The sequence below is a fragment of the Herpailurus yagouaroundi genome, unplaced genomic scaffold (genome assembly GCF_014898765.1).
Source record: "Herpailurus yagouaroundi ecotype Mexico unplaced genomic scaffold, PumYag 142, whole genome shotgun sequence".
NCBI lineage: Eukaryota > Metazoa > Chordata > Mammalia > Carnivora > Felidae > Herpailurus > Herpailurus yagouaroundi.
The window spans coordinates 490,974-518,814 of NW_024412397.1; the positions used below are offsets into that span (position 1 = coordinate 490,974).

Here is a 27,841-nt window from a genome sequence, read left to right on the forward strand (position 1 = left end):
AATTTTTTTTTCAACGTTTATTTATTTTTGGGACAGAGAGAGACAGAGCATGAACGGGCGAGGGGCAGAGAGAGAGGGAGACACAGAATCGGAAACAGGCTCCAGGCTCTGAGCCATCAGCCCAGAGCCCAACGCGGGGCTCGAACTCACGGACCGTGAGATCGTGACCTGGCTGAAGTCGGACGCTTAACCGACTGCGCCACCCAGGCGCCCCTCTTTTTTTTTTTTCTTACAAATTATATTTTGAAGAGACCAGGTTGTCTGTCTGATTTCCCACAATCTGGATTTTGTGTGTTGGACATCGATGATGAAAAGACATAGACGCACTTGGAACGCATGGCACCGAGCTCAAGAGGCCAGTGTGAGAAGCTGCACACGGCGAAAGGCCACACTGGGAAAAGGCAACACTATGTAGACAGTAGGAACCCGGGGGGGGGGGGGGGGGTAGGGGGGCGTCAGGGGACGGGCTGGGGGGGAAGGACAGCAAAACTACATGTGATGCTGTCTGGTGGTCTCATGACATCATACATTTGTCCAAACCCACGGGATGGCCACCCGGTTACCCTGATGCAAACTGTGACTCTGGGGGACTCTGGTGGGTCGGCGTGGGTCAGCAGTGGCAAATGCGTGACTCTGCTGGGGATCCTGATGGGGAGGCTCCGCGTGTGTGGGAACCAGGAATCTAACGGAGGTCTCTGCGTCTTCCCCTCAACTTTGCTCTAACCTTAAGTTGTCCTAAAAACTAAAGTCTATTAAAATAATATGCATAGGTAGACAAACAGCACACTGAAATGTCAATGTGGTTAACTTTGGGAGCAGGATTCTAGCAATTTTTCTTCATCTTTCATTTGTATATGCTAAAAGGTCACAAATTAATTTTAAAAATCAAGGCAAACGATTGTAGTAAAGAAAATGCTAGATGCGATGATCGTGTTGAGTTTTCTCCTGTTTCCTTTTCTGTACCTGAAAGGTTTTCCACCTGGACAGTACTTTCAAAATAGAAAAGGTTTGCTTAAAGACCAGGCTGCGTCCTTGAACGTGAGCACACACATGTGCGCATACCAGGCAGGCTCTGGCTGGCTGGCTGGCTTGGATTTCGTTGTAAAACTAACAGCTTTATGCACACGCGATTCCCATACCTTGAGGCGTGCCCTTCTCGTGTACAACCGCGTGACTCCCAGGGCATTCGGAGTATAAAACCCTCCAGGCCGGAGCCTCCGGCCAGTGCACAGGGGCCCAGGCGGGTCGGCCTATGCCTCCAGGGGGAGCTGGCCCGCACACGGGGAGGCTCACGGTTGTTTTCTAAACATGAGAAATTTAGATGGGACAGCAGATCCACTCATATTTACGCAAAATTTCAACACTGTTTCCCAAGAAATAAAAATTTCATTAATTTCCACTGTTACAGATTTTTGAAAGTTTGCAAACAAAAGGCTAAAATTTATCATCTACTTGTGCAGACTTCTGGGGACCTAAGGAGTTCTCCCTTCCATCTCCTGCTTAGGGACGTCCTCACGGCCGCATCGTGGACCCGAGTTCCCCAACGCGATGTTCGGGGAGGCAGGCTCGCATCCGTGTGTTCCCGACCAGAGTGCACGCGGTGCTCCTCTCTGCAGCCCCAGTCCGCCCTCCCACCGCCCGGCCCGGCTCTGCAAGAGCCCCACGAAACATTTTTTTTTTTCTTAATGTTTATTTGTTTCTGAGAGACGGCAGGGGAGGGGCAGAGAGAGGGAGGGAGGATATCAAGCAGGGTCTGCACTGTCAGCGCAGAGCCCGAACCCACAGACTACCAGATCATGACCTGAGCCAAAATCAAGAGTTGGACACTCAACTGAATGAGCCCCCCGGTGCCCCAAGAGCAGCATTTGAAGCAACTACGTGGTTGACTCGGCCGCTGGGGTCCCCTGAGACGCGTGTGCTTGGACGAGGGAGCCAGAGGGCAGGGGTGGCTGGTGGCCCCACTGCCCCTCTGAAGAGAAGGCCCGACCTGGTCAGCTGCCTGGCCACTCACGTGCCCAGAGGGAGGAGGATTTGAGTCCTCAGTTTAAAGACGTATTTTCTCTTCATCCGGGGCACAAATGCATCACTAACAGTGACAAAACCATCAGAGGCCAGATGATGGGGAGCAGACCACCGTGGGTGGGGCCGGGAGGCCCCCACAGAGGGCGCCGCAGGCCCTGCCCCTGCCTGGCCGCCCCCAACCTTCCCAGGCCGTGGGCTGAGCGGGTCCCCAGGCGTCCCCCACAGCAGAGCCTCGCTGCAGACGGGCACGTCCCCGCACGGACACGCGCTCTGGGGAACACCACCGGACACGTCAAGTCCAAGTGCCCAGAGAAAACTACCACCCAGCAGAAAACAAGGACATCCGGGGCTGCCCGGAGTCCTGACCGGCATCACGGCCCCTGGCACACCCTTCCCAGCAGGTGAAGACGTGTCTTCGGGATGACTTGTCAACCTCCGTGTCTTTCCTGCTCAGGTCAGCTCGCAACTGGGCCTCCAATCGTCCCCTCCCCCGGACCGGTGTCTCCTTTTCCCAGGGCCTCGGCCCTTCTTTGCTGGTGACACCAGGTACGGGTGTTGGGTCTTCACATTCTACCACCGGCATTGTCCCGTCACTCGTCGGAGCACTCGGGGCCCTGCGGCCTCTGAGCACTGAGAAGCTGTCTTCTGGTCTCCCTCCAGGACCCGCGAAGAGGGGGCCAACCAGCTGAGATGGACACAGCTGGTCACCCACCCTCCCGGGTGTGCAGAGACCACGGTGTCGTCCAGGTGTGACAGCAACCAGCAGCCCAGGACCACGGACAGCCCCACAGCCTCGGCTCAGACACACTTTCCACTCAGTGTGAGCAATGCCGTGAGTTAGCACTGAGCCCTTTTAGAAACCACGGCCTCAGAGACCGGGGGTGTTCACGGAGATCTCAGACATCTCAAACTTACCAGGTTCCTGGTTACGCAGTCTCCGTTTCTGTGCTAACAGGGCCGTCAGAGACAGCCCTCGCCTTCCAAGCCCAGCCCCGGAAACTTTGGTTACTGCTGTTGTGGAGAACAGCAAATAAACGTACGTACACTTACCTTGCTGAAGAGAACAAGACAGTGACGGTGCTTTGATTCCTGGACGTCTGCCTGCCCGCCCCCGTCCTGCACCCGTGGTGATACCCCCACCCAGCCTCTGCCTGTCACCAGAAGCACGAATGGGGTCTGACCATCACGCCCAGCGTGCAGGCCTCCTGAGCGCGAGCAGTAGAGAGGAGGAGGAGGATTCAGGTTCCGGACGACGCCCGAGTATGCAGTGAACACCTAGAACCGGCCATACCTGAGGCTCCGTCCATCGCTTCTCAGACAAGCGAGGGATGTAATGAGACAAACCCACCGGAGCCGTGGTTCTGTGACCTGCAGCTGAAGTCCACATGCACAGCACACAGCGAAACCGGACACGTTCCTTCTGATTCAGTGGTTAGTCTAGGAAACAGGGAGGACTCAAGGCTCGTGCTACGGATCGGGACTGGAGAAGGGACATCTTTCACTTCCTACGCTAATTCAACGAGGCCGTCTTTAAGCAGCACCTGTCGTAACGCTGCTGGCCCCAGTCCCAGGTCAGCCTGCCTTCCCCACAGGACCGAACTGCCGTGAACACGTCCTGAGTTGCCCACAGCCCCGGGCCCACACAGCGCCGGCAGCAAGGGTGCCAAGGGGCCCTTTCAAAGGGAGCGTGAAGACGAATTAACCGCCAGCACCTCCCCGTGGGCATCGTGGACCAAGGCTACTGCCCACACATCTCTGGACAACAGAACCTGAAGGCCACCGGGCGCAGGACCAGCTCTTCCTACAGCTGCATGAACTCAGGGCCGGTGGGTCAGACCCCGTGACCCAAGGGACAGGGATGATGCACAATCAAGCTGTCAGGGAAAGGGGGGGGGGGCACATCCTACGATGAACCCTGTTCTCCAGCTTGTCAGCCAGGATCAGAGCTGCCTTGTTTTCTGGGCTTAGATCCGAGGCTCATGAAGCTTAGCGACTATAAATAACAACGATCCTTTACATTGTTAATGCTTTGGTACAAGCTTTAGAAAAACTCCTAAATGGCAGAAACTCCTGACTAGCAGCCACGGAATGGCCTAGAAGGGTAGGTTAGGTGGTCTGTTATCCTGTGCAGACTTCCAAGGCCTGACCAGATACCCGGAGCGACCCGACACGCAGTGTCCCCTGCCCTACAGGCGGCGGGGTGGGCATCGCACCAAGAACGAGCTTATAAAAAGGAATTTTATTAAATGAAAGAGAAATCTGCTCGGTGGGTCAAATGCGAAATAGATATACAAAAACTTTACACCCGTGTCCCGGAGGAGGAAGGCCCCGTGCGCTGGCCCGGACCCGCCCCCGCCGCCCCGAGTCCTGCCCACCCGTCCCGCAAGAGGCTGCGAGGGGCGTGGCAACATCTTTGGCACACGGCCTCCCGGGACACTGTCCCTTAGAAAAGTAGACCTTCCGTAGTAAAACCTCTAAAAACACCTATTTCTGCAAAATTATGTGTTTCTGTAAGTGGAGCTCTGCAAACATACACGTCTTTCTGGAGAAAAGGAGACCCCATCCGAGGGCCCGTGCGGCCGGGAGCCATCAGGGGCCAGAGCAAGACGCGTGTGTGTGCTGAGCGCCCCGCAGGTCACATGAGGTCACTGAGCTCTGCCTCCAGCGCCGCGGCCATCTCGTCCGCCTCCGAGCTGCTGCCCTCCTCGTCCTCCCCGCTGGACTCCCCGCTGGACGCGCTGCCGGTGTCCTCCTCGGGCAGCTTCCGCTTGTGGCCCCTGCAAGACAGGCACATGCCGTGACACGCTCGCAGGGCAGGCACACGCACACCGGGACACACACGCGCATCAGCACCCACGCACCTCGGGACGCACCCACGCAGCGCGGCGCTGTCCCGTGGGGGCATCGATGCAAAAGCGCTGTCACAGTTTCAGTGCGAGGAGGAGTTGGAGCTGGGGGTCAAAACCGTGCAGGGCCCGGGACACGCTCTGTCTGTTCCCATGCCGCCAGGCCCCCGCATCCAGAGGTGGCCTGGCAGCGATAGTCACGGAGTCCCGGAGGAGGTGACAGAGCACCCGTAACCGTACGGCTCGTGGGGAGAGGAGTGCGGACCGGTGGGAGGCCTGGAGGGCGTGCCCCTGCTGTCTGTGTCCGCCCCTGCCCTCCCCCGGGGAGCCCTCGCAAATGCCTTCTCCCCAGAGCTCCAGACGCTGTCACCTCTGATTGGCCCCGAGGAGAACCAGACGGGAGCAAATGCGCAAAGCACGACTGGAGAGGCTGGGTCGGCCGTGGGAACTACCAATGCCATTCTGCGGACACGAAAGCCAAGGCACATCCCAGGGGACCAGACAGAACCGTCACCCGGTCCAGCCTGAAAACTCCACTTTCCTTAGGCGGCTTAAGAGGAATTACCCTGATGACCAATGATGCCACGACGGTGGTGGCTGCCTCCGTCCTTGGGACAGAGTTGGCGGACTCGGACCAGACTGTGCCCGCGAGATTTCCTCAGCACGGGGCCCGCGGCGAGCACAGCACTCCCCCAGGAGGTGCCCGCTGGCCCCGAGCAGTGTCCCCAAGCCAAGGAAAACCGGCCTGACCACACACCCGCCCTGGGTCTCCCCTCACACAGGGGCACCTGAGCCTCACGAGTCAGCCCCCTCGTCTCTTGCGCTGTGATGGTGGGGACACAGGCAGGCCCTGAAGATTTTCTGGCACGTGCACGCACACACACACACACACACACACACACACACACACACACACGGCAGCCACACACACGCGTGTATATACCGAGGCACACGCAGCACACATACAACATAAAGAACCACACGCGTACAGGAAATCGGAGACCACGGTGCTGGTGGAAGGAAAGGCGTACAATTTATTTAAGAGAAATACCGCCAGCAAAACCAGATGGAACCAACAAAAGACACGTTGCTGATCGGTCACCGTCCCACCTAAGAAGAGGATGTGCCTGCGGCAGACAAGGTGCCGGGAGCCTGCCGGGAGGCGGGCAAGGACACCCAGAAAGAGCAGCCCCCTGGGCTGCCCCTCGCGCCCCAGGCTCTACCGCGTGTGTGACCGCCAGGGCGGCGGTGCCCTCGCCCGACCCACCAGAGCACTTTGTCAGCGCCACACGTTCAGTCCAAAGTTTAAACGGCTATTATTTTCCCATCGGCTGAATATTTTCTAAGGAAACAAACGTTTACGCTGTTACAGAAAACAAGCCGGGCTCAACACTGAGGCGCAAAGTGGGTTTCTCTTATCAGCACCTGACCATTAAGGTCTAAGGTGGGTCCCTTAGGAGGTCTCTGGAAAACATCCAAGCAAAACCGGTGTAAAGGGTTTCTGAGCACAGGGATGCTTCAGGGAAATGACCCCGAGCCTTAGGCCGCAGGCTTCCTTTGCCCTCGGCCCCCTGGAGGGTGGCGTGGCCTCAAGGCTCTTGGCCCGCCGCCGTTCGTGGGATGCGCGTGCGTGGCTGTTGTCCGCTCCGGGCCGTTACGGTGTTGGCGGAGCGTGGGACGCCCGGCAGCACCAGGATGCACTCGGGCACAGGAGCCACAAGGTGCCCTTCCCGGTGCGACCCGGGCGCGTGGTGGGCTCGCGGCCACGCCTGCTGAGGGGGTCCCGCCCGCGGACCTCATGCCCGGCTCCCATTCGCACAGAAGAAGGGGCTGTTTGGGGGCCCCACGTGCAGCGGCTCACGCCCCCCCCCAGCTCTCTCTGGGGGCGAATGGTGTGGACCACCTCCTGCCCCATTTTACGAGCTGGTTTGTCGGAGCGTTCAGTCCTGAGAGCTCTTTACGTAGCGCGGACGGCAACTATTTCTCAGGTGTGTGCCGCACAGATTTGTGCTTCTCACACTCCGAATGGTGAGGTCTTTGGACTATCAGTACAAAACTGACCACGTAACCCGAGGTCACAAATACTTAGGTTTTCTTCGCAATCTGTTGTGAGTCGGCCTCTGAGTTCATTTCTGAGGCAGGGTTGAGATGAACTCTGCATCTGGACACCTGTGGCAGCACCATTTAGTCAAAAGGAAACTTGAAGAAACGTAGACAGAAATACGTATGTATATACACGCCTATGTTCAGGGAAACCTGCAGTTTGAAAGAAGACAAGAAACCCCCCAAAAGATGTAGAGATGAGAAAGTCTTCGTTTGGGTGGAACAGACCACAAGCAGAGCCACACACACGAGGTCAGGAAAAGACCTGCGAGACGAGGCCACGTGTGACCTAAGACCTATGAAACAACCCGCTTTCAAACTGGTAACACAGGAAGTAACCTAATGGAGAGAAACGCTCCCAAATCAGAACACAACTGACCCAATAAACTCAAAATGGACAGAAGCTCTGAGACAGACACCAGGGACTGTAACTGAGGTGATCGGTGGGCCTGCTCAGGCTGGAAAAGTGAACACGAGAGGCCGGAGCCCCGAGGAGCAGGGATGGCGTCCGTGGCTGCAGCACGGGGGCTGTGTGGCCGGCGCCGGGTGCCCATCTGTAGGGCCAGAAGCTCTGGTTGGGCCCAAACCAGGGCAGACATGAGCCTGAGGAGACAGGTAGCTCAGCAAAGGGTTAATTTTGGATTTGTAAGATGTCCTGAAACAAAAGCTATTTTAAGCACAATTACTCTGAAGCCTCTGGAATGACTGTCCTTTTGCTGAGTGGTGACAAAAACAGAGACGCGTTTAGAAATGACACGTAGGCGTAGATGAAACAGACCACCGCCCGTAAAAATGTCAGGTGGCCATCTAATTCCCATAAAAAGGGGTATCCATTGTCCACACTACTGTGAACACCACCGACAGAAATAATGTCCATGAGCCCTGCCTGGGGAAGAGTGGGTGGGCCCCGAGGCATCACAGGGATGCACCAGGCGGTCACGATGCGTGTGCGGCCCGCGCTCCCCAGGCCCCCAGACCTACAGCATAGGAACACCCGTCCCGGCTGCTGGTGAACGGTGGAGGTTTATCCAAAGCAGCAGTGATTCTGAGCGCACTTACTTAAGGAAACTCAGAAGAGTGCTGGCTGTGCCCCATCCCCCGGGCACCCAGCTGGGCCCCAGGCCTGCAGTGTGAGAGGAGGGGTGGGGGGTGAAGTCTGTGTCCCACCAGGGTGCGCTCACCAGCGGCAGCTCCCCCGGCACGATGACGCGTCACCCAGCCTAACTAACCATGAGCACTGCCAGAGCAGCTCTGTGGCCCGCGCCGCAAGGTTTCCCAAGCAACGAGCGCGAGGCATCTCCCGTGCCTCCTGATGCAAAATGGTCTGCTCTTGGCCCAGAGCTGGGCCTGCATCCAAGTTCCCTTTTGTCCCTTTGACAGCTTGACGCAAAAAGCAAAAACAGAGAGGAGACAGCTGCTGCCCGCGGGGACGAAGGCCCCCAGGCCCAGGAAACAGCCGGACCCCCTGTGGAGGCGGGACCGGGAACCGTGGAGAAGCTCCTGTGGAGAAGCTCGGCTCCCCAGGCAGAGGCGGGGAGCACCTGCAGGCAGGGCCTGAGGGGAGAGGAGGACCAGGGCAGGACAGGAGTTAGCCGTCAGAAGAGCCACCTTACAACAACGATATTGTGTGATAATATCTTTTGTGGAAACGTCTGACCTGCACTTGGAGAGCGTCTGGGACAGAAGCGGCCCACACCTGGACAGGCTCACTGCGGCAACGTCCTCGTGCTCAGACACCTCCCGATGACGCGGAGTGCTGGCATGGGGTGACACGAGCCCTCTTTTCCACCAAATCCGCGAGGTGGGTGTTGTCGCCCCCATCGGTGGCCGAGGAGACCGCACAGCCACATTCCTGCGGGGCTGGACCACACACGACCCACGCAGGTGCCGGGTACGTCAGAGACACGGTGCACCCGTCCTACAGATCAAGGACTCTCCCGCAACAGGGTCGTCTTGCAGGGAATTAACAGAGGGAGCGAGAGAACACAGATGAGCCCCACTCGGGTGGTCGTGCGGGGCGTTCCCACGGAGCCCAGTGCGTGGCTCAAGACCAGGGAAAGACGGTCAGTGCCCAGGTGGCAGTGCGGTGTGCTAAGGCTGGTCTCACCCTTCCTGTGACAAAGCAGAACATGAGACGGACTGAGAAGAGAGAAAACCCTTACTCCTGGTTAAGTAACATTCGGAGAATAAATTTTTATACACGATTAAATTTTAGTAATTAAAAATCATCTCAGGCCTGCAGGTCACGGCTAACAAACGCCTGTGAACGATCAAAGCTTCGTCTCCCCTCAGCACAGCACACGTTTATGTTGTTTTTACAGCCACGTGTGCGGTTCCGGAGAAACGCAAACAGATTTAACGTGGACAAAACTGAGAGCTGGAAACCCTCTCATGTTCAGGGTGGAAAAAACCCTCCCACGCTCAAGGCGGGAAATAGCACGAACAGGAACAAACTTCCTCCCGGACGCTGCAGCTTCCGAGTACACACTTCCACTGGCGCCCCAAGCGCGCCGAGTTACGGACGTGGATGTCTCAGGGACCAAGGCAAACACACGCCGGCATCTGACCAAGGAGGACCCCCAAACGGCGCCCACAGGGCATGTACTTTTCAGCTCACCGGTTAAACCCGCTTGGTTTCCCGGCAGAAAAAAAGCCACAGGGCTGTATGCGGCGAGGTCACCGTCTCGACTAACAAGCCCTTCTCCTGTGTGTGCGGGTGCGGGACAGCCCGGTCTGCATCCTGCGGAACGGTGACGCGCAAGACGGACCGAACACGTGCACGGCGCGAAGCAAGCGTGGGCACCAGTGGGCACAGTGGGCGCCTGCTCACCTATGAGGACGGATGCCAGCAGCGGCCGGCGCCTCAGGCACAACTGCAGGGAACCCACTCCTCGCCGTGAGTGGGGACACAGGCAACCAGGTCACCTGACCCACGGGCTCGGGCCTTGCCCGGGCCGCGGGGGGGGGGGGGGGGGGGGCAGCCAACCCCGAACGCGTGCTTCGTGCCGTCACAGCGGCGGTGGCCCCCAGGGTGCTGGCTCCACCTGGCCCGGCAGCAGGACTCACCTATCCTGGGCAGGACGGGTGTCTCGCTCAGGGAAGCCAGGCTTAGCGAGTGCGAGTGCGAGTGAGTACCTAACCCGGAGTAACCTGGTTGCCCGGCAATCAGGCTTATCGAGTAGATGACGGGAGTGGCGGCTGGGGCATGAAGCGTGTCCTCAGTGAGTCCTGGACACGGATGAGCACAAGAAGCCCTGCTCTGTGCGACCAGGACACGGAAGGGCCCGGAACAAAATCGAGGCCTCTCACTCTGACAGATGGGCAAGGTTAAAAAACAGCATACTTGATTCGGTGGTTTTGCCACAATCCCGCATGGAGCACGCTCCCCAAACGCGGGTGAACAAGAGGTGGGCTCGGGGCTCCGGGCGCCCCAGCCTGACGGGCGGCAAGAAGGCTGTGCTGCTTTCCCGACGGACAGGCAGGCTCCTGTCACCGAACGCCAGTCCGAGGTGAAATTTCCACAAGCGTCTCGAGACCTACGGGAGCCCCCGCTTTCCGACAAGCGCCCTCGTGGGACGGCCCACGCAGGCAGCGGCTTCAGCACGCGTGCCTTCAGGGACCCGTGGTCGGCAGTCAACACGCAGGTGTCAGGGCGGGGGAGGGACGGTCCCCAAAGCACAAGCGTTTGGATCCCCTTCGACGTGACTGGTTTTGGAAAGCCTGACGACTGACGCGAAGTTACACGTAATGAGACGACTTCTAACACCTCGCAGGGAAGGGCAGGACGGCCGCCGGTGCCCCTCTTCGTCACCTCCCCGTCCACGTCCTCACGTCCTCGTGCAGCCTCACGGGCACCTCTGTCGGCAGGCGGGTGGGCTCACGGGCGCTCGCTGCGACCCCACACTGTGCAGGGCCCTGAGGAAGGAGTCCTCCCCGTGACCGGCAAACGGGTCACCATCTGTTCTCGGGTCACGGGTCACACGACCCACTCATGCTGGTTACGTGCACGTTCACCCCGGCCCTCGTGCACTTCTGATCCTGCTCCTTCCTTCCTGCCTCCTCCGCACGAAACCAGCACACCCCACGTGACGCCCCAGGACGGGGGCCGTCCCGTCCCCTCGGACTTCCTTCCCCGCCAGGACCCCGCGTCACGCCCTCACAACCGACGGCGGTTTCCCTGGTCGCACGCCGGTGCAGACTCGCCGCCCGGCTCAGAACCCGTGCTTCCTTCCTGCACTACTCCTGTCACGCACGGTCCACCTACGCGTGCCGCACGCGGCCACGGTCGCTACCTTCCGTCCCTTTGCGTCCTGCGGAGCGGCTGAGGGGAGAGGCTCACAGCACGTCCCGCCGGCCCGCCCGCTCGCCACGTCTCCCGAAGCCTCTCGTTCCCACGGCCTCGGCGCGGGCGCCGGCAAGCATCGCGCTTCTCCACGCCACGGGCCCGACGGTTGCGTCCACGCTGCCTCACTCAACTGCTTTTTCTCTCCACTCGGTGAAGAAAGGAGAGAACTCGGAATTCTTCCTGCCTGCCGATCGCCCGCTCACCCTCACGGGGCTCGCTGCCATCCGCGTGGATGAGGGTTCTCAGCTCTGTCCGGGTCATCGGCTCCGTGACCGAGGAGCTCCCTTTGGGGTTTCCCGCGAGGGCAGCGAGTTCTCTCAGTTCTCGGCCGGGACGTCTTCTCCGAGCTTCGTTTGCGCCACAGCTCCGCCTGGCTGACGGCCTTCTCTCTGGCCTTCTCTCCCGTGTGGCAGCGTGCCGCCCCGGGGCCTGGGGCCTGGGCGGCGTCTGATGAGAAGCGGCTGCCGGCAAGGCCCGCGGCGCCCTTGTCTGCCTTGCGCGCTTCCACCGAGATGCGTCTGGGTGTGGCTCTCTGTGCTGAGCCCGCTTGGAGTCCATCAAGATTTCGGGAAGTGTTAGAACGTCTTCTCTCCGATCTGGGAGGTTTTCTGCCCCTGCCCCTCCCCTCCGCGCTCCGACGGCTCCCGCTGTGGGAAGGTCGGTGCGCTAACCGGGGCCCCGCGTCTCTGAGCGCGCGCTCCCCTGCTCGTTCTCTCTTCCGTGGTTCGGACGGACCCCCGGAGCACATCTTCTTCCTCGCTGCCCTTCTCAGCGCTGTCCGTGTACTAGCTCTCGTCCTCCCGCACGGCTCCTCCGGCCCGGAGCGCGCCTGGGGTGGCCGCCGGGAGTCGCTCTGTGAGCTCGGACGTCGGGCCGCGCTCCTGGGCGTCTTCCCTTGAGTGGAAGCGGTCGGGTCCCGCCTCTCTGGCCAGGGCAGCTGCTGCGGCCTGGTGACCGGCGAGCTCCTTTTCCTCCGTCTGAGGCCCAGGGCACAGCCCGTCAGAAGAGAAAAGCACGTTAAAATGAAGCCACGGCGACACCAACATTCACCTGTCGTGTTGGCCGTTAGCTGCCACCAAACACTGTGCCACAGCAAATGAGCGTCATCACCTGCTCTCACGGAAAACCATTCGGCCTTCCACGGAGGCACGAGGCCACCAAGTGCCGGCCTAGAAACGCACGTGAGGAGCACACCCACACACCAGCACGACCAGCACACGTGGTGTTCACTCCAGCTTCGTGTGAAACAGGAGACAAAACCACGTACGAGACACAGGGGAGGTGGCTCCTAGAGCAAGGTTAGGGGGCAGGGCCATGACCCCACTGCAGGGAACACAGGGGGTGCACATCCTATATTACACCCCAGGTGCCAGAGCCACCGCTGGCCACATGGGGGAGATGACCCACTAGCTTCCACAGGACAGGACGTCCTCGGGTCAGCAACGCCCCAGACTTCTGTCCCGGCCACACGCCTGCCCGGGGCTGAAGGGGACCCCGCCCGGGTCCGCCGACACCACAAGCACCTTTCATGTGTGCCAGTGCCCCAGAGCATTTTAGTGCCGTCTGTCCCGACGCTGCAGTGAGACTGGGGGAACCTTCTGGAAGGACGAGACCTGCACAGACTGTGGGAGAGCCCCCCCAGCTGTCCGTACGTCTGCAGCGCAGGCTGGAAAGGGGGAGAGAGCCAGCGGGACTAGGTGGTGTGAGCCTGGGACGTGTGTCAGCGATTAGCCGTCAGCCGTGGATTTCTGTAACGTGAGAGTTACCAACCACGTTATGCTATGTTCTTTGGCTGTTAACGAATTAATAATTGGTTTGGCAGAAATACTGTCCTTTACGCGTGTCTGCTAACTCTAGAAGCGATGGAAGTAGAGTCTTACATCGAGTTCTAAGTCGCCTCTGCCGAATGCGAGCACAGAGTGCCGCAGAGGGTCCCAGTGCGAGACCCGGGCCACCGTGTCCGTGCCAGCCGCCTCACCAAGTGGTGGGGACAATGATGCATCTGTACGGTGTCGCAAACAATTTGAAGGTAACTCATTTGAGCAAATGCTTTTCAAACATATACTTGACTTTTTCATCTTAGAGACTGACCTCAAGGAGCGAGCGTACCCCACAAGCACTGTGAATAAAACGGCATCCGATGTCGCTGATCTGAAAAAACAATGAATCATTTCTTGGTAGACAAGTAACAACTACCACCCTTCTCCTTCCAGTAAAACTGGCTTTCAGGTTCAAGGGACAAGATCCATGGAGCCACTTGGCCTCGTGGAACCAGCAGGAGGCGATGCCGAGCAGACCTTCCCGTGGGAGCCAGACCTGCATCACTGTCATCACACGCGGGGAAATCATGAAACAAAGGCCTCCCACGTGCAAAACACAACACAAAAAACCCCAAAACGTTTTAACTTCAAATAAAAATACCATCATGTAAAAACTTAAACAAACTTCACTCCACCTCTAGTACCATTAAACGAGAGTAAAATACAGCCAGAAAACCACACTCGCCAACTTCCCTGGCAAAGAAAGAAACGAGGCCCCCACGCCCAAGTCCCCCACGGCAGCTGATTGGGACCCGCCGTGCACCCCGTCCGTCCGACCCCAGTGAAGGGTCAGAGCCGTGAGGCACGTCTGGAAACACTGAAGCTTTTCCGACAGCCACACGTCCGAGTTCCAAAGCGTCAGGGACAGGCCGGGGGGGGGGGGGGGGGGGGGGGGTGGGGGCGGCCAGCCGACGGCTCTCTGGGGAGGAGCGGTTGCCGTCTGGGTGGCAGGTGGAAGAAAGCGCTGTGGGAAGTGAGAGACTCTGACTTACTCCCCAGCTCTCCGGAGGCTTAGGGGCCGGGCTCCCAGGACGCCTGGCGCCCACTGGGGGCTCAGCCCGCGGCACCCACCACCACACACCTGAGGACCTCAAGCTCCTGTGGCCATGTCGGCACCTCCTGCGTGGACGCTGTCCACAGGATGGGCCGGACGCCGGGCTTCCTCTGCCTGCACAGGGCTGACCGCCGAGACACAGGACACCCAGCCCCTCGGGACCAGAACCGCGCTGCTCCGCGGTCCCGTCCAGACGGCCAGCACCCAAACCACATCAAAGCAAAGGCTCTTTCCAGCAAGCCCCGGTGCCTCTTGTTTCTGGGCACACCGGAGCAGATGGGCACTCTCGGCCTGCCCAGCGCCTGCGTCCACTGCCCCACGAGCACAGGCTCCTTCCTGCGGGCTCCAGCCAGGCCTTTCTGGGTCTTTGTGAAAACTGCTCTGAATTTATTTCCTACGTGACAGAGAAAACAAGCTCAACCAGAGTGCGCTCCCCATCCCCGAGAAGCCATCACCACCCTTGGCATCAGCCGGCACCACCACAGAGGTCCTCAGAGTGGGTGGGAGGTCGGCTCCTCGGAAACCCCAGCGGGACCTCTGTATGGAGAAGGCGACACAGCTCAGCACAAGCATCGTGCTTCTCATCAAAGTTGCGTCCTAAGACGACCGGACAGCACTTCAACGTGGCTGGAAAAGTCTGCCGTGGGACCAGCAGGGTGGCCCCGTAGCACAGCTGCGGACGCACGGACCTTCTCCGAATAAAATTCCGACACATGGACAACGCATCTCTATGTCCCCTCCGTGTGCTGCTAGAATTTCTGGCCCGATCCTGTCTTCTAAGTGGACTGGCTCCAGTACACCAAACTCTCTTCAAAAGCACTTACTCACCTACAGAACGTCTTCGGGTCAGACCAGGTGGCTTATAAAGAAAAGAGCCCCCACACGAGCAAGGGAGGGGGGCTGTTATGTGCAGCTACGTGCACAGGCTGTGCCGGCCTGCCAACGCCCCCATTTCAAAGGGGAAACTGAAGACACGGGGAGGTTCAAGGACTCGCCCACGGTCGCATGGCTCACAGGAGGCTCCAGACGCGGTTCTGAAACCTGATACCGGGGACGCGTGTCTACTCGCTTCTCACGACGGCAGGGTCAGGCCCTGCGAGGAACCCCCGGCCTGGCACGAGCAGCCGTCTGCTCGCACAGGTGGTGCCCAACACTCCCGAACACGAGGGGCGGGACGGAGATGCCCGTCAGCAGGGGAGAGAGGCTCGCGCAGCACCAGGTGCCCCGCCAACGCCACACGCAGACAGCCCCGGAGCAAAGCCGTCTGGACTCTGAGGGACACGACTCCCTCCCCAGGCTACGGAGCGCCTGCCCCGCGGTCAAGCAAGTGTGGACAGAGTGAGGAAGGCATCTCCTGATGTGCCAAATTCGTTTGCCTCCCACGCACCCTGGTCCACGAAGCTCCTGGAAGATGCATCTAGTCCACCAAAGTAAGAGAGCAAAGAAACAAGATGTTGGAGCCGGGGAACGGTGAAGGCGTCTCCGGAGGCGGAGGGAGACGACAGTCCCCAGCAGGCAGTAGGGCCCAAAGGGGAGGCTCGGGACACTCGGGACAGCGGTTCTGGCTCCGGGCACACAGAATTGAGCCGCGGTGGGGAGAATACTTAGAAAAAGGCAAAAAGGAAGGAAACTGAGCCAAGAGAACACGATGCGATGATCAAATCCAAGCGAGACAGAAAGGTGCTTCAGAAAAGACGTAGAATCCTGGCGCGCTGTTTGGTCCGGGACAAGATGCAGTCACGTGGACACCGAGCCACCACCAGCAGGCACGGTCGGGTCACCCGCGCCATAACACAGCTGGGCACGTGAAAAATCACCAACTGCGTCAAAACGTGCTGGCCATGGCGTCGTCCTGCCCTCCGCGGCAGGGCTGCCCGGGTCAGGCAGGCGGACGTCTTACCACTTACACTTACACGGGGGAAAGACTCAGATCTCCGTGAGTAGCAACTGAAACAATAAAGACTGTGATAAAAATTCGCGTCACCGTAAACATAACGTTCTGAAATGCTAAAGCCTGAAGAATCTGTCACGTTACCGCATCGCGCCTGCAGACCTCGCCTGGGCCGGCCCTCACCTGCCCCCCTCACCGGGCCCTCACCCGCACCGCCTCACCTGGGCCCCCGGCTGTCTGCTGTGCTCCTCTCGCTGGATGCTGTGGCCTCGAGCGTGGCCCGGGGCTCCCGGGGCAGTGGCCGCTCCTGCGGCCCCTCCTCCTCCGGCCTCCTCTTCTCGCTGTCGCTGTCATCACTGCCCTCTCCTAGGATGTCATCCACCTGGCAAAGGGGGAGAGTCAGGGCACACACCCGACGCCTACGACCCGACCCCCACGGCAGGGCGGCGCGGCCCCATCTGGTCCCGACCACGTGCGCTCGCCTTGGGCATAGCTGCGAGTCTAGGTGCGTGCCAGGCCGAGTCCGAGATGGGTGACGGCCCAGACCTTTGCAGCTGGCACGTGAGGTGGGCCAAGAAAGCAGAAAAGGCCCAGGCCGTCCCTCTAGCGGGGGGGGGGGGGGGCCCCCTGGGATCCCAGGACCCCAAGTGTGACCCTGGGGCAGGACATGCGGACAGCCCGACAGTCACTTCTCAGCGGCAAGACTCTAACAGTATTCTCTCTCCAGTGCACTGACGAACGCTGCGGTGAAGGATCGAAGCTTTCTGTTAAAATGCTCATGATCAGGAAGCCGCACTCGACTGCGTTCCAGGAGGCACTCTGGAGTCTGGGGAGGGGGACGGCGGCCTCTGCCAGTGGGGCCCAGCTGTGTCCCCAGAGGCTCAACAGAGGGTGCCCGTCCCCCTGCCTGCTCCAGGGCGCTTCTTTTCTCCCACAGACCTCACATTTAACCTTCACGGACGTGCCACGGGAGGGTGACGGGAACTAACGGCCACGGCCCAGGGTCAGCGCTCCCTGCTCCCCTGCAGCCTGGGGGAGGTCGGCTGCCCAGCAACCCGAGTGCCGGGCCCCCAGGGACGCCCACCGAGGGGATGGAAGTTGCCTCCTAACAGCCGTCGAATGGCGGAAGGAGCAGTGACGCCACATTTGGGGGAGCCTGGAGACAGAAGATGGGGTTCTAGATTGGGTCCTGCTTTCCACCTGTCTGACCTTGGTCTCCGTGCCTTTCTCTCAGATCCACCACTCTTTCAGCAAAGACACCGGATGAGACAAAAATCAGGTGGACAGGAGAGAAGAAGGGAAGGAAAAGGAGACAGCACACGGCCACTGCAGACACGTCATGCGTCGTGCCGATTCCTCTGGGTTCCGAGCACCCGCCTCCAATTCTGCTCTTGGAACACTGTTTTCTCAGAAAGCGATGCTTCACTGGTGGAGCTGATACTGTTCTTTTTCTTGGTTCTAAGTTAATATGTGATGGAGAAATTGTACGGCCCCCCGTCGGGTGGGCTGGGGGTCGCGCAGCCCACGGGCAGCACAGCCAGCCTTTCACAGACCCATTCGAGGTCACAGCAGCCGAGCCCGGCAGGCAGACATTTCTGGACTCCACTCCCAGGTTCTGAAGCTCTGAGGCAACACCTCTGTGACGTCCTGAACACCTGGACGAACGCCTGAGAAGTGCCAGACTGTGTCAAGATGGTAACGTCAACTTATTTAAAACGGCACAAAGTGGAGTTTGGAGACGACCATACTAACACTATGTGTCGCTCAGCCCTCAGTACCATGACTCAGAGCTGAAGATGTCCCCCCCCCCCCCCCGCCAAAATACCTGAGTAACAGAGTCCACGTGTAGAAACTTTACTCAGAAAAAGCAGTGGTATCAAAAACCCTGTAAGCCAACACAGTAACATTTTTATGACCTTGAACTGGATCAGTATTTAACAAGTTTATCTGATCTTTAGTATGTTTTGTTGGTTTTTATTTTCATTCATCTGAAAGTATTTTTTTTAAGTTTGCTTATTTATACTGAGAGAGAAAGCAAGAGAGTTCCAGTGCGTGCGCAGGGGAAGGACAGAGAGGTACGGAGAGAGAGAATCTCAAGCAGGCTCCGTGCTGTCAGCACAGAGCCCAACGTGGGGCTCGAAACCATGAACCGTGAGATCATGACCCGAGCTAAAATGGAGAGTCAGACGCTTACCTGACTGAGCCCCCAGGCGCCCCTTATCTGATCTTTAAAGCTGCTTAAAGTGGGTACAACAGGAGGAGATGCTTATTGGTCTCTGTCCCTGGTTCCTGACAGAGCCCCCAAGCCCCTTCAACCTGATGGCTGACAGCATCATCCTTTTTCCTAATGAGGCAACTGCAGGTGGGCTTCTGGATAGGGCTGGTCACCAGAGCCCAGCCAGAGCAGACGCCTGGGGCCTACAGCCCCACACCCGTCCTCAGGGAGGGGAGGGGGCTGGAGACTGAGCTCATGACCCATCACGCCTCCTCCACAAAGATCCCCAAAGTGCGGGGTGCGGGAGCTCCTGGGTTGGCGAATGCACCGACGTCCCGGCAGGGTGGCCTGCTCCCAACTCCACGGGGACAGAAGCTCCTACGCTCAGGACCCGCTGGGACCTCACCCAGCGGGCTCTTCATCTGGCCGTTCCCCTGTGTCCTGTCACATCCTTTATGACACGGTAAGCCACTCAGCGTAAGCAAGAGTGTCCCTGACTTCCGGAGCTGCCCTAGCAAATGATGGAACCCCAATTCGCAGCTGGTCGGTCACAAGTATGGGGGACAACCCGGGACCTCCTCCTCGTGCCTGGCATCTGACGGGTGTGGATGTGCGGGTCCAGGCAGTGTCGGAGCCACTCAGTGTGGCCCCCACACATCTGGGCAAGAGCAGAGGAGTGCTGTGCTTTCCTGGGCGAGTCTCAACAGCTCAGCATGGGCCGGTGGGTAGGACAAGAGCCACTGGGTGTGAGGGCGCCGTTTCCCCAACGGCCAGCCCACCTGCCGCAGGAACCTGGCACTGGCCACAGCCAGGGGGAAAGCGGGGTCTGTGGGAACCCTGACGGTGCTCTCACGGCAGCTTTTAGACTTTGTGAACTTGGAACTACAGGGATGTAATGGCAACTTAAACGTTAAATTTTAAAAAATGCATTAATTCAGAAACACCAGGTTTTCAGCTTATTCCAGGAAAGAATATTCCTTTCCAAGGAAAGGCAGGTGGTGAGACGTATTTAACTCACGAAAACTTTGATTTTCCCCACCAACAACTGGGTGGCGCCCCGACCCACCTCCCGGCAAGGCCGGACAACTGCAGCCTCTCCTTACAAAAAGGGTCAAGGGCCTGCCCTCCTGCCCCCCGCCAGTCCCGTTCGGGGACGGGGCTGCTCACGCCTCCCCTCCCAGGCAGCGGGCACCCCCACGGGGCCGTGAGCTGCTCTGCACCGACCGCAAGGCCGCAGGGACACCGAGGGACAAAGCCTGTGACTGACAGAGGGAACGTTCCGACATGGAGCAGCTTCAACCCCAGACCCGCGATCCGTCGGTCACATACTCCCAAGGAGCTCACATGCAGGTCTCGGGTCTCGATCAAATACAGAAACAGTGTAGCGACAGCTAACTAAACAAAGCAACAGCTTCATCAACAGGTTATTCCCTGCAAGGTCCTTGGAGGTGACACACGGGGTTTGAGCTAAAGGAATTTAGCAGAAAGCACAGAGCTAATTCTAAGCAGCTACGTTCAGGCGTCACCGCTATATTCACTTGGCTGCGCGTACTCCGTGTTGATGCACGAATCTGTTAGAATCGTTAGTATTAAATTTTCCTCTGAAAACATTTCAGGCCTTTGACTCTGCATCATACATTTTCAAGAGAAAGACAGGAACTTAAAAAATCAGGTATTTTAGGTCTGACCGCCAAAGTACCATCACTGCCTCGGAGGCCGCGAAGTGACCCATAAAGCGTCAGCAGTGCCGCTGACCGGAAAGAAGTCTCCTCGCTCCTCCAGCGTGGCGGACGGCCAACCAACGCGCGTGCCCGCTCTGCCAGGTGTTTGGAAGGTTCAGAAACATCTGCACGGCCAAGCTAAAATTGTGGATACATGTCAGAATCTGGTCTTACTCAAGTTATGCTTCAACTTGGTCTCCCTCGTTCTGTTTTACTCACATAGACGTATCTGCTTCAGAACAATGGACACCTTTCCAGGGCTTTCTCTTATAAAAGGTAACTACGCACTTTTTGAAAACCAGTTATCTGCAACGAACTTACTTTATATATACTATTTATATACACTTACTTTATATATACTGTTTAAAAGTTGCTAGAATACATATTTCAGGATCTTAAGAAAGACTTGAAAAACAAGCGTGTAAAGACAAAAACCTCATTTTATGGTGAATTAACTACTGAAGTCTCTCAAACAAAAGGCCCACACGGATCACATCAAACACCCTGGAAACTGTTCCCATCACTCACCCAAAGACGCAGGCCCACGAGGAGCTGAGGAGACCTAAGGCAGCTGAGGGGGACGGTGTGGGAGAACAGACGCCTGGAAAGGTGGGCGGCCCAGCCCACCAGGAGTGGGGACCCTGCAAAACAGGCATGGGTCCCGCACGTGCCTCTACCCCTCCTGCTCGCTCCGGGGCGGAACTCGCAGAGACAGGGACCCGACACCCCCGGACAATCCCCTGTGGGCCATGCGAAAGTGACCGTGTTGTATGCGCTGGCTGGGACTAGGGGTGGACAACCCTGCGTCCTGGTGACTCGGGATAGTCGCGAGTCGGATGGAGGGAGACGCGTGTGCAGAAACACGTATGAACGGACTACTCTAAATAACCGGACGAGGTACCAGCCACACAGGCGCACATCTCTGCTCGGCCGCAAGCGCAAGCTTCCCAGTCACTCCAACAGGCGACCTTCTCTCTTAATGAAACTGAGATGGTGTTTAGACACATTAAGCTTTACTTTCCCGCAGGATGACGCAGAGAAAAGGGGACAGAGGCAGCGCTGCCCAAGCCCACGTGCTCTGCCCCAGCCTGCCCAGGCTGGCCAAAGCCTGCCGTTCTCTGGGCTGCAGCGGCCCGGGAGCCGGGCACGCGGCCGCCGGCCACAGCTCCTTCTCCGTGGCCTCGGTGTGGCGTGCCTGTTCCCAGACTGACCTCATGGAGTGTACAGGACAGTCTGGGACACGAGAAATAAATCGGGATGTATGTCCACACTATCCTAGTATTAAAAAGCTATCTTCACGTTATTGTCTTCAACCTCAGGTGTTGTTTCTAAAGCTCAGTATTTGTTAATTATCTCAAGATCCCTGGGAAGCTCATGACATTAGTTACAGAGCTGCTGCTTCCTAGAACGCAACAGGACCCCACGTTAAGGCACGAGGAATTCGCTCACAGTGGTTTTTTTGCTGAAAGACTTTGGGAAGCCTGCTTGCCCATGGAGATCCCTGAATCTCTTATCTGTGTTAGTGGGTCCGTGAGTACCTGCTCCAAATGGAAGTGTGTGAACAGAAAGGTCACTTGGCAAAAGTTACCGAGACGTCTCTGCCCCTGCCCCACCTCTGTGCCTGATCACGCTCAGCGGTGACCGTGAGGCTGCCCAGGCTGTGCACTCGTAAGGCGAGCCTCGCCGCCCAAAGGGCTGCACACAGAGGAAAAGACCCAGGCTGTCGTGAAAACAAGCAGCTAAACCCCTGCAAGAACTTACCGCTAACAGAGCGCGCGCACAACACCCGGGATCAGACACCCCGGATCAGACTCACACGACTCGGCTCAACCACGCCCGGGACTGGCCTCGAGTGACTAGCCTCAAGTAACTCTCGGAGTAATCTCTGGCCAACAAAAACCAAATCCCACCACACGCCCTGCCCTCACGTCCCTGCCTGGGGCTTCCTCTCCAGACGCAGTCCGCGGGGCCCTTCTCAAACGCGGCCTTTCCCACGCAGCTTGCCGTGGCCCGGGGAGAAGGGAGCCGGGAGCAGACACAGGTGTACCACGTGACTCCGCTTTCAGGAAATCCGACGACGGGCCAGCCAGTTTACAGCATCAGAAACCAGTAAATTTATGCCTTTCACCAAAGCCTGGAGGTTTTCGGGCACCGTTCCTCCAAGAGTCTTGTCTCGTGCCCGTCTCCTCCCCCTCTGTGGGACTCGGACGGCCCGCACGCACGCTGAGTGAAGCTCTGATGCCGACCAGATGTGCCCACGGCTCTGACCACTGCCTCAGGTGGCAGCTGCAGCCCTGATCGTGGGCCCTTTCCTCCTCCTACTGGCACTGTCTCCTGCCAGTTTCGGGGACAAGTGTACAGACAGCGTATTTTCCAGTCCTGAATTTCCCACAGTCGTTCGTCATTTTGCATTCGCTCCAAGGCTGCTCCCTTCTCCCCAGGGAGCATGGCCACTGAGATGCCTTAAGGTGCTGGTCTCCAGAGCCCGACGTCCGGGCTGGCTTGTGTGGGTGCCTGCTGCCGCTCACTCAGACTGTGCCCCGGACGCTCCAATACTGCACCCTCTTACCGCCTCTGGGAACACATGCGTGCACTGTAGCAGGTTTAGCCTGATCAGAGTGGATAAGACAGAAAGTTCCGCCTCAGCTTCCGTGGACGCGGTCTTTCCCAAGCCTCTCAGGGTATGTTCCGTGTCTGTGCTCCTGGAGGTGAGCCTGGGGCCCGGGTCGGCTCCTGAACAGACTGGGGGGGCCCTTCTCTCAGAGCACCCTGAGCTGTTGCCCAATATGGTGTGGCTGGGGTGACCCATGGGGTAAGAGGCAGGGAAGGGAGCCTCCATATGCTTTGGGCCACAGGCTCCTGTCCCCAGACCCTCTGTGTTTTGGGTGCCTACTCCAGGGTGGCAATACAGCTCCATGACAGGGGCTGACCCAGAGCAAAGCCTGGGGGAGAGACGTACATCCCTCCAAAATGAGGGCCAGAGCCGGGGACACAGGAGAAAAAAATGCTCAAAACCCCCACTAGCATCACTTGGCCTTCCCTGCTGCATGGTGCTGACTTCCATGAACCAACTTCTTCCCTCCCTCTCTCTAAGGAATTCTGTATTTTTTTTTTTTTTTTTAAGTGAGCCCTAGGCCCAACGAGGGACTCGAACTCACGACCCTGAGATCAAGAGCCGCATGCTCTCCCAGCTGAGCTGGCTGGGCGCCCCTAGGGCCCTGCTGTTCCTGTTTGTGGACCTTAGCTGCAGACCTCACAAGGGGCCAGGGAGGCTGGGGTGGGAGGCAGGGGTTCACCCACCTGGGCCAGCACCGGGGCCAGTGCTGGTTTGTTCTTCCTCCCCACACAGTGTTCCCTGTGCTTCTCAGACGTGTGCCGGGGCATTACAGACTGGTCCTTTGATTACATATGGCGAACGCTTTGTTTACTTATCTGACTCTAAGCTAATTTTGTTTTAATAGGATACTGAACTTTTAACTTTCAAAATAAGTTGCTGTACATTTTAACTTGAAGGATGGAACTTTTCTACTTTGGAGCCACAGCCCACACATCCCACCATAGAAACTGCTCATCAGCCTCAGAACGGACAGTGAGACCTCCATTCTGCACTTCCCTTGTGTGTTTGCTTAAAATGAACACACATGTGGGGCTCCTGGGTGGCTCAGCTGGTTAAGCGTCCAACTTCGGCCCAAGTCATGATCTTACGGTTTGTGGGTTCAGGCCCCACGTCAGGCTCTGTGCCGACGGCTGGGAGCCGGCTTTGGATTCTTTGTTTCCCTCTCTCTCTGCCCCTCCCCCACTCATTCTCGTCTCTGTCTCCCAAAAATAAGTAAATGTTAAAAAAGAAACAAACAAACACACACGTGACTAAAGCTCGCCCATGGAAACCCAAGGCTGTGATGCAGACTCCCGCAGGGCGCGACGCCCTGCGAGGACTTACAGGCAGAGCACAGAGCTCCGTTAACCCTGTGGGTCCTGCTTTGGACAAAACACGAGTGCATTACTGACCAACCACGACCACAACTAAAACCGTGTCACAGCCACCTGCATGTGCCCCCAAAGCTGGGGTCCTGAGGAGCTTCTGGAATAAAGCTGCTTCATCTCAACATTTTGAAGCCAATGGACAAGGTGCCTATTTTATTCAGAATACGTACTTGCTGCCAGATGGGGCAGACCTGCCATCGGGGGTGGGAAGCTGCTCCTGATGCCCGAGTCCCGCACCGAGCGAAGCATCGAAGCAGGGGGGGGAACGTGCTGGTGCGCGGCCTCGGGCTGAGGTCACCACCCGGCAGTGCCCCAGCATCGTGTGACTCCTCCGCCGATAAAATGGGTGAGACCGTTCACATGGATGGACACCAGGGTGCACGCATCTCGTGGACTCTCAGGGTCACGTGGCTCCCGGGGACACTCCGGTTAGCTCGGATGGGCCCCCCCTTTAACGCCCCAGACACCAGCACGCCCATGCCCGAGGCCCCACTTCCTCTCAAGAAAAGGACCACTGTGTACAGGCAGGAAAGGTGTGAGCCCACCGCGCGTACTCATCAGAAACAAACCTACACGTTCCACAAAACCATGGCATCTGTACCAGAAAGTAAGGCTCGCCGTCTTATGCATGACACAGAATTGCTGCCACGGCATGAACACATGGGCGGGCGCGCCCAGCACGTCAGTCTGAACCACAGCACACGGCGAGGTCACCGAGCTTTGGCAGAAAGCGCTGTGTAAACCACGATACACAAAGTATAACCATTGGGCGAGGACTTGACTGGAAACAGAAAGGGGCATGCTAGACATGCGTATACAGCAGTCCCTCCCTCATCCGTGCAGGTACAGTGCAAACCCCCCGTGGACGCCCGAACCCTACACGTGCATTTACGACACGGCTCGTCCACAAGTCAGGCACAGGGAGAGGTTAACAGAAACTAACGGTAAGACATGACGAGTGTGGTGATGCTGTGAGAACAGCTGTCTGAACGCGGCGTGTCTCTCGTAGATTCCCCACCCTTCCTCCTCTCGTGGTCACGTGGGGGAGGTAAATGACAGGGGCGTGCGACGTGCCATCAGGCTGCCGCTGACTTTCTGATGCTGTGGCCGGAGTGCAGTGGGACCAAAACTGCGGAAAGGGAGGCCGTGGCTGAGGGGCGCTGCTGTGGTTTTAGGACCGTCTGGAAACAGTAACCGGAAGATTCTGTCTCAGACCCTGGTTTGCAAGGATGCTGGTCTGAAACACCAGCATGATGTCTGGTGCGTGACAAGGACAAAAGCCCAGGGGCGGGCCCTGCAGGACCTAGAGCACTTTGTCACCGGTGAGCTGTGCCTCTTGGGTGACTTGAGTGGAGCTCTGGCAGGACAAAATGGGAGACAGAATGAAGGGGACCGGGGCTGCTGGGGGCTGGAGGTTGTGTCTGAGCGCCTTTGATGGACCCCTGGGACCTTGGGAGCACCTTGGGACACCCTGGCTGCGGAGCACCTGTCCGTGCTGATGACAGGCTGTCTGAAGAGCCCCCTCTAGTGGACTAAAAAAATACAACTACAGTGGCCTCTGAGTGCACAGGTGAGCATGGGGGCATCAGGACATGGAGTGGGTGGTCACAGCGGAGGAAGCTCATGTTGGTCAGTCTTATTTACTGGGACCTTCGTTTACTGAACTGAGTAAGACAGTGGCCTGCTGAGGGTACAGAATTCTGCCAGGGGACCTGAGGCAGATTTCACAATTCCTAGAACCTAACTGTATTTGAAGTAAGTACTGGCAGATAAGCCAGTAATGAACTGATACGAGAGACATTCGGTTACTCAACTGAACGTTCCTGATAAATCCGAGAACGAATGCACAAAAAGCAGGCCACCCAAGTCTCTAATGCGTACCAATTTCTACGGAAACCAGAACGACGCTGAACAGCAGTCCCCCCTGAATTATCTCAAAAGGACAAAGACCACCAGAAAACAAAAGCAGTCGCACACGTCAGCGGCAGAGACAAGAGCCCCTTCTACCACAAGCAGCTCCAGGTTTGGGGAAGCCGTCCGGGATTCTCTCCAAAGATTTACTTCAGAGTCTCCTAGGAGCATCACCCTCCCTCCCTCCCTTCGGCACAGGCCAGAGACCTCGGCCACCGCCTTGCAGCCCGTGACACTCTCTGAAACCTGCGTGTGCAGCACGATCATCACACATCTCCCCCTTTCACCGTCTCTGCTCCCCGCTCCCGATGGCGAACCCAGATCCGTTTGAGGGCAGCGCGCCTCACGAGACCCGGCCAAGCCCACGCGGGACTCTCAGAGCCTCCGCCTCGAGCTCACGGAGCAGCAGCCCAAGACCAGCGTCCCCGGAGGCAGCGTGCCTGCTTTCCAGAGGCATGTCTCCTGCCGCCCAACAACGGGGCTCTGAGGCCCGCTCTGGGCACGTGGGTGTTCCAGGAGAAGGGGGCACACGCGGCAACAGGCATCTTCTGACACCAGGGTATCCCTCCCATCAGGGGCACACTCTGCCCAGGACGTCCCCGTGTGGCCTGGCGCAGAGCTGCCGAGACCACCTGGGGCCCCCAGCAGCCAGGCGCGCGGGAAGGTCTCTCCAGCCTCGGCCACGTGCTGGGCAGGAACACCGCCGTACACGGGCACGGTCACGCACGCTCGCTTCCCCGCCGCTCAGTTTCCGACCCCTAAACCCCGCGGCCTCCGGCCCGCCGTGCTTGCCCAGAACCAGGAATTGGGGAAGAGGAGCGGAGGTGGAGTGTGAGCGCCCGAGCGTGGCACCTGCCTCCCTGTGGGGCTCATGGGACGCGGCCCTCTACTGCCACGGCGGCCCGGGGCTCACCAGCTCTCAAGTGCCGGGCTGCTCTGGCCTTTGCCACTTCCTACTGCCGAGGAGCCGGATCGAAGGCTCGGAGGCTCCCTTTCCTTTCTCTCAAAGTGACAGAAAGTTGCACGTAGCACTTTCATTTCACGGTAAGATTCCGACGTCCCCTGACCTGGAACAAGTACCAAAGTAGCTGTCGCTACTTAGCAGGTTGGTGTGTGCGCGTCTGCAGGGTGGCTGGGAGCACGGGGGAGGCACGCGCCAGCGGTCCTCTCCCCCAGGTCTCTGTGGGGTCAGTGACCGCCTGGATCGACCCAGAGATCAAAGAGCAGCGCTGAGGAAGTTCTTCCGGAGAAAACGCTTGGGAAACAACAATAAAAAAGCACCTCCACCAGCGAAATATTCAAAAAACGGCCAAGAAAGGGAATCGACACACCTGCAGACAGGCTCCAAGCGCCGCAAGGTAAACCGGCGACGGAAAGGGACGAGGGCTCCCGGTAAGATTCTGTACCGAACGGGCCACTGACGTTCCCCTACTGAAGATAAACTAAAACATGCTTTTCTACACACAGGCCCTCCCACCGGTGGCAACGAGCACGGAGCACGGTGCGGTGCCGGAGCAGAAACCCAGGCGGCCGTGGGGCCGGCCGGCGCACAGCTTCTGTCCCAAGCAGAGGCCGGTTGGGCGTGACAAGGCGCCACGTTCACTCGGACGCGCGACGTGGCTTTCTGCACTGATGCCGCCCGCACACCACCTACAGACACACGGAAACCCCGACGGGGGGGGGGCCCCTCCCTCGAGGGTATTGGCCGGAGCAGGACAGTAGGGGTCACGGCGCCTGGGGGGCCAGTGGGCCTCAGGACGGGCTCCTTTCAGGGGATGAAGCACCGGGCAGATGACAAAATTACCTGCAGTTTTGGCTGTTTTGTCCCAAACGGAGATCCCTACCGTATTTAACCTCTAATCCAAAATGGATTCACGGCCCTATTATTACTATTCCCACACTTAAGGACCTGAAGAGAAAAATGCCACC

The 27,841-nt window shown here is 58.3% G+C and overlaps 1 protein-coding gene and 1 long non-coding RNA gene across 4 annotated transcripts in view; both read right to left on the reverse strand.

Moving 5' to 3' along the window:
* Positions 1-4,242: 4,242 nt before the first annotated feature.
* CTDP1 (CTD phosphatase subunit 1) overlaps positions 4,243-27,841 on the reverse strand; it is a 56,886-nt gene continuing 33,287 nt past the window's right edge. Inside the window, exons 12-13 of one of the 3 annotated variants that reach the window (XM_040478526.1) lie at positions 16,303-16,463; positions 4,243-4,799 (exon numbers count right to left, since the gene is read on the reverse strand). In XM_040478526.1, coding sequence (XP_040334460.1) covers positions 4,658-4,799; positions 16,303-16,463 — 303 coding nt within the window. In that variant the 3' untranslated portion in view covers positions 4,243-4,657. Of the gene's footprint in view, positions 4,800-8,540; positions 9,084-16,302; positions 16,464-27,841 lie in introns of those variants that run through there. The other 2 variants (XM_040478525.1, XM_040478527.1) reach the window with 2 other exon arrangements.
* On the reverse strand, positions 9,145-16,296 carry LOC121032755 (uncharacterized). Its single transcript, XR_005791440.1, has 2 exons — positions 14,218-16,296; positions 9,145-14,100 (listed from the first exon to the last, which is right to left on the reverse strand). It is a non-coding gene; the product is annotated as an uncharacterized LOC121032755 (long non-coding RNA).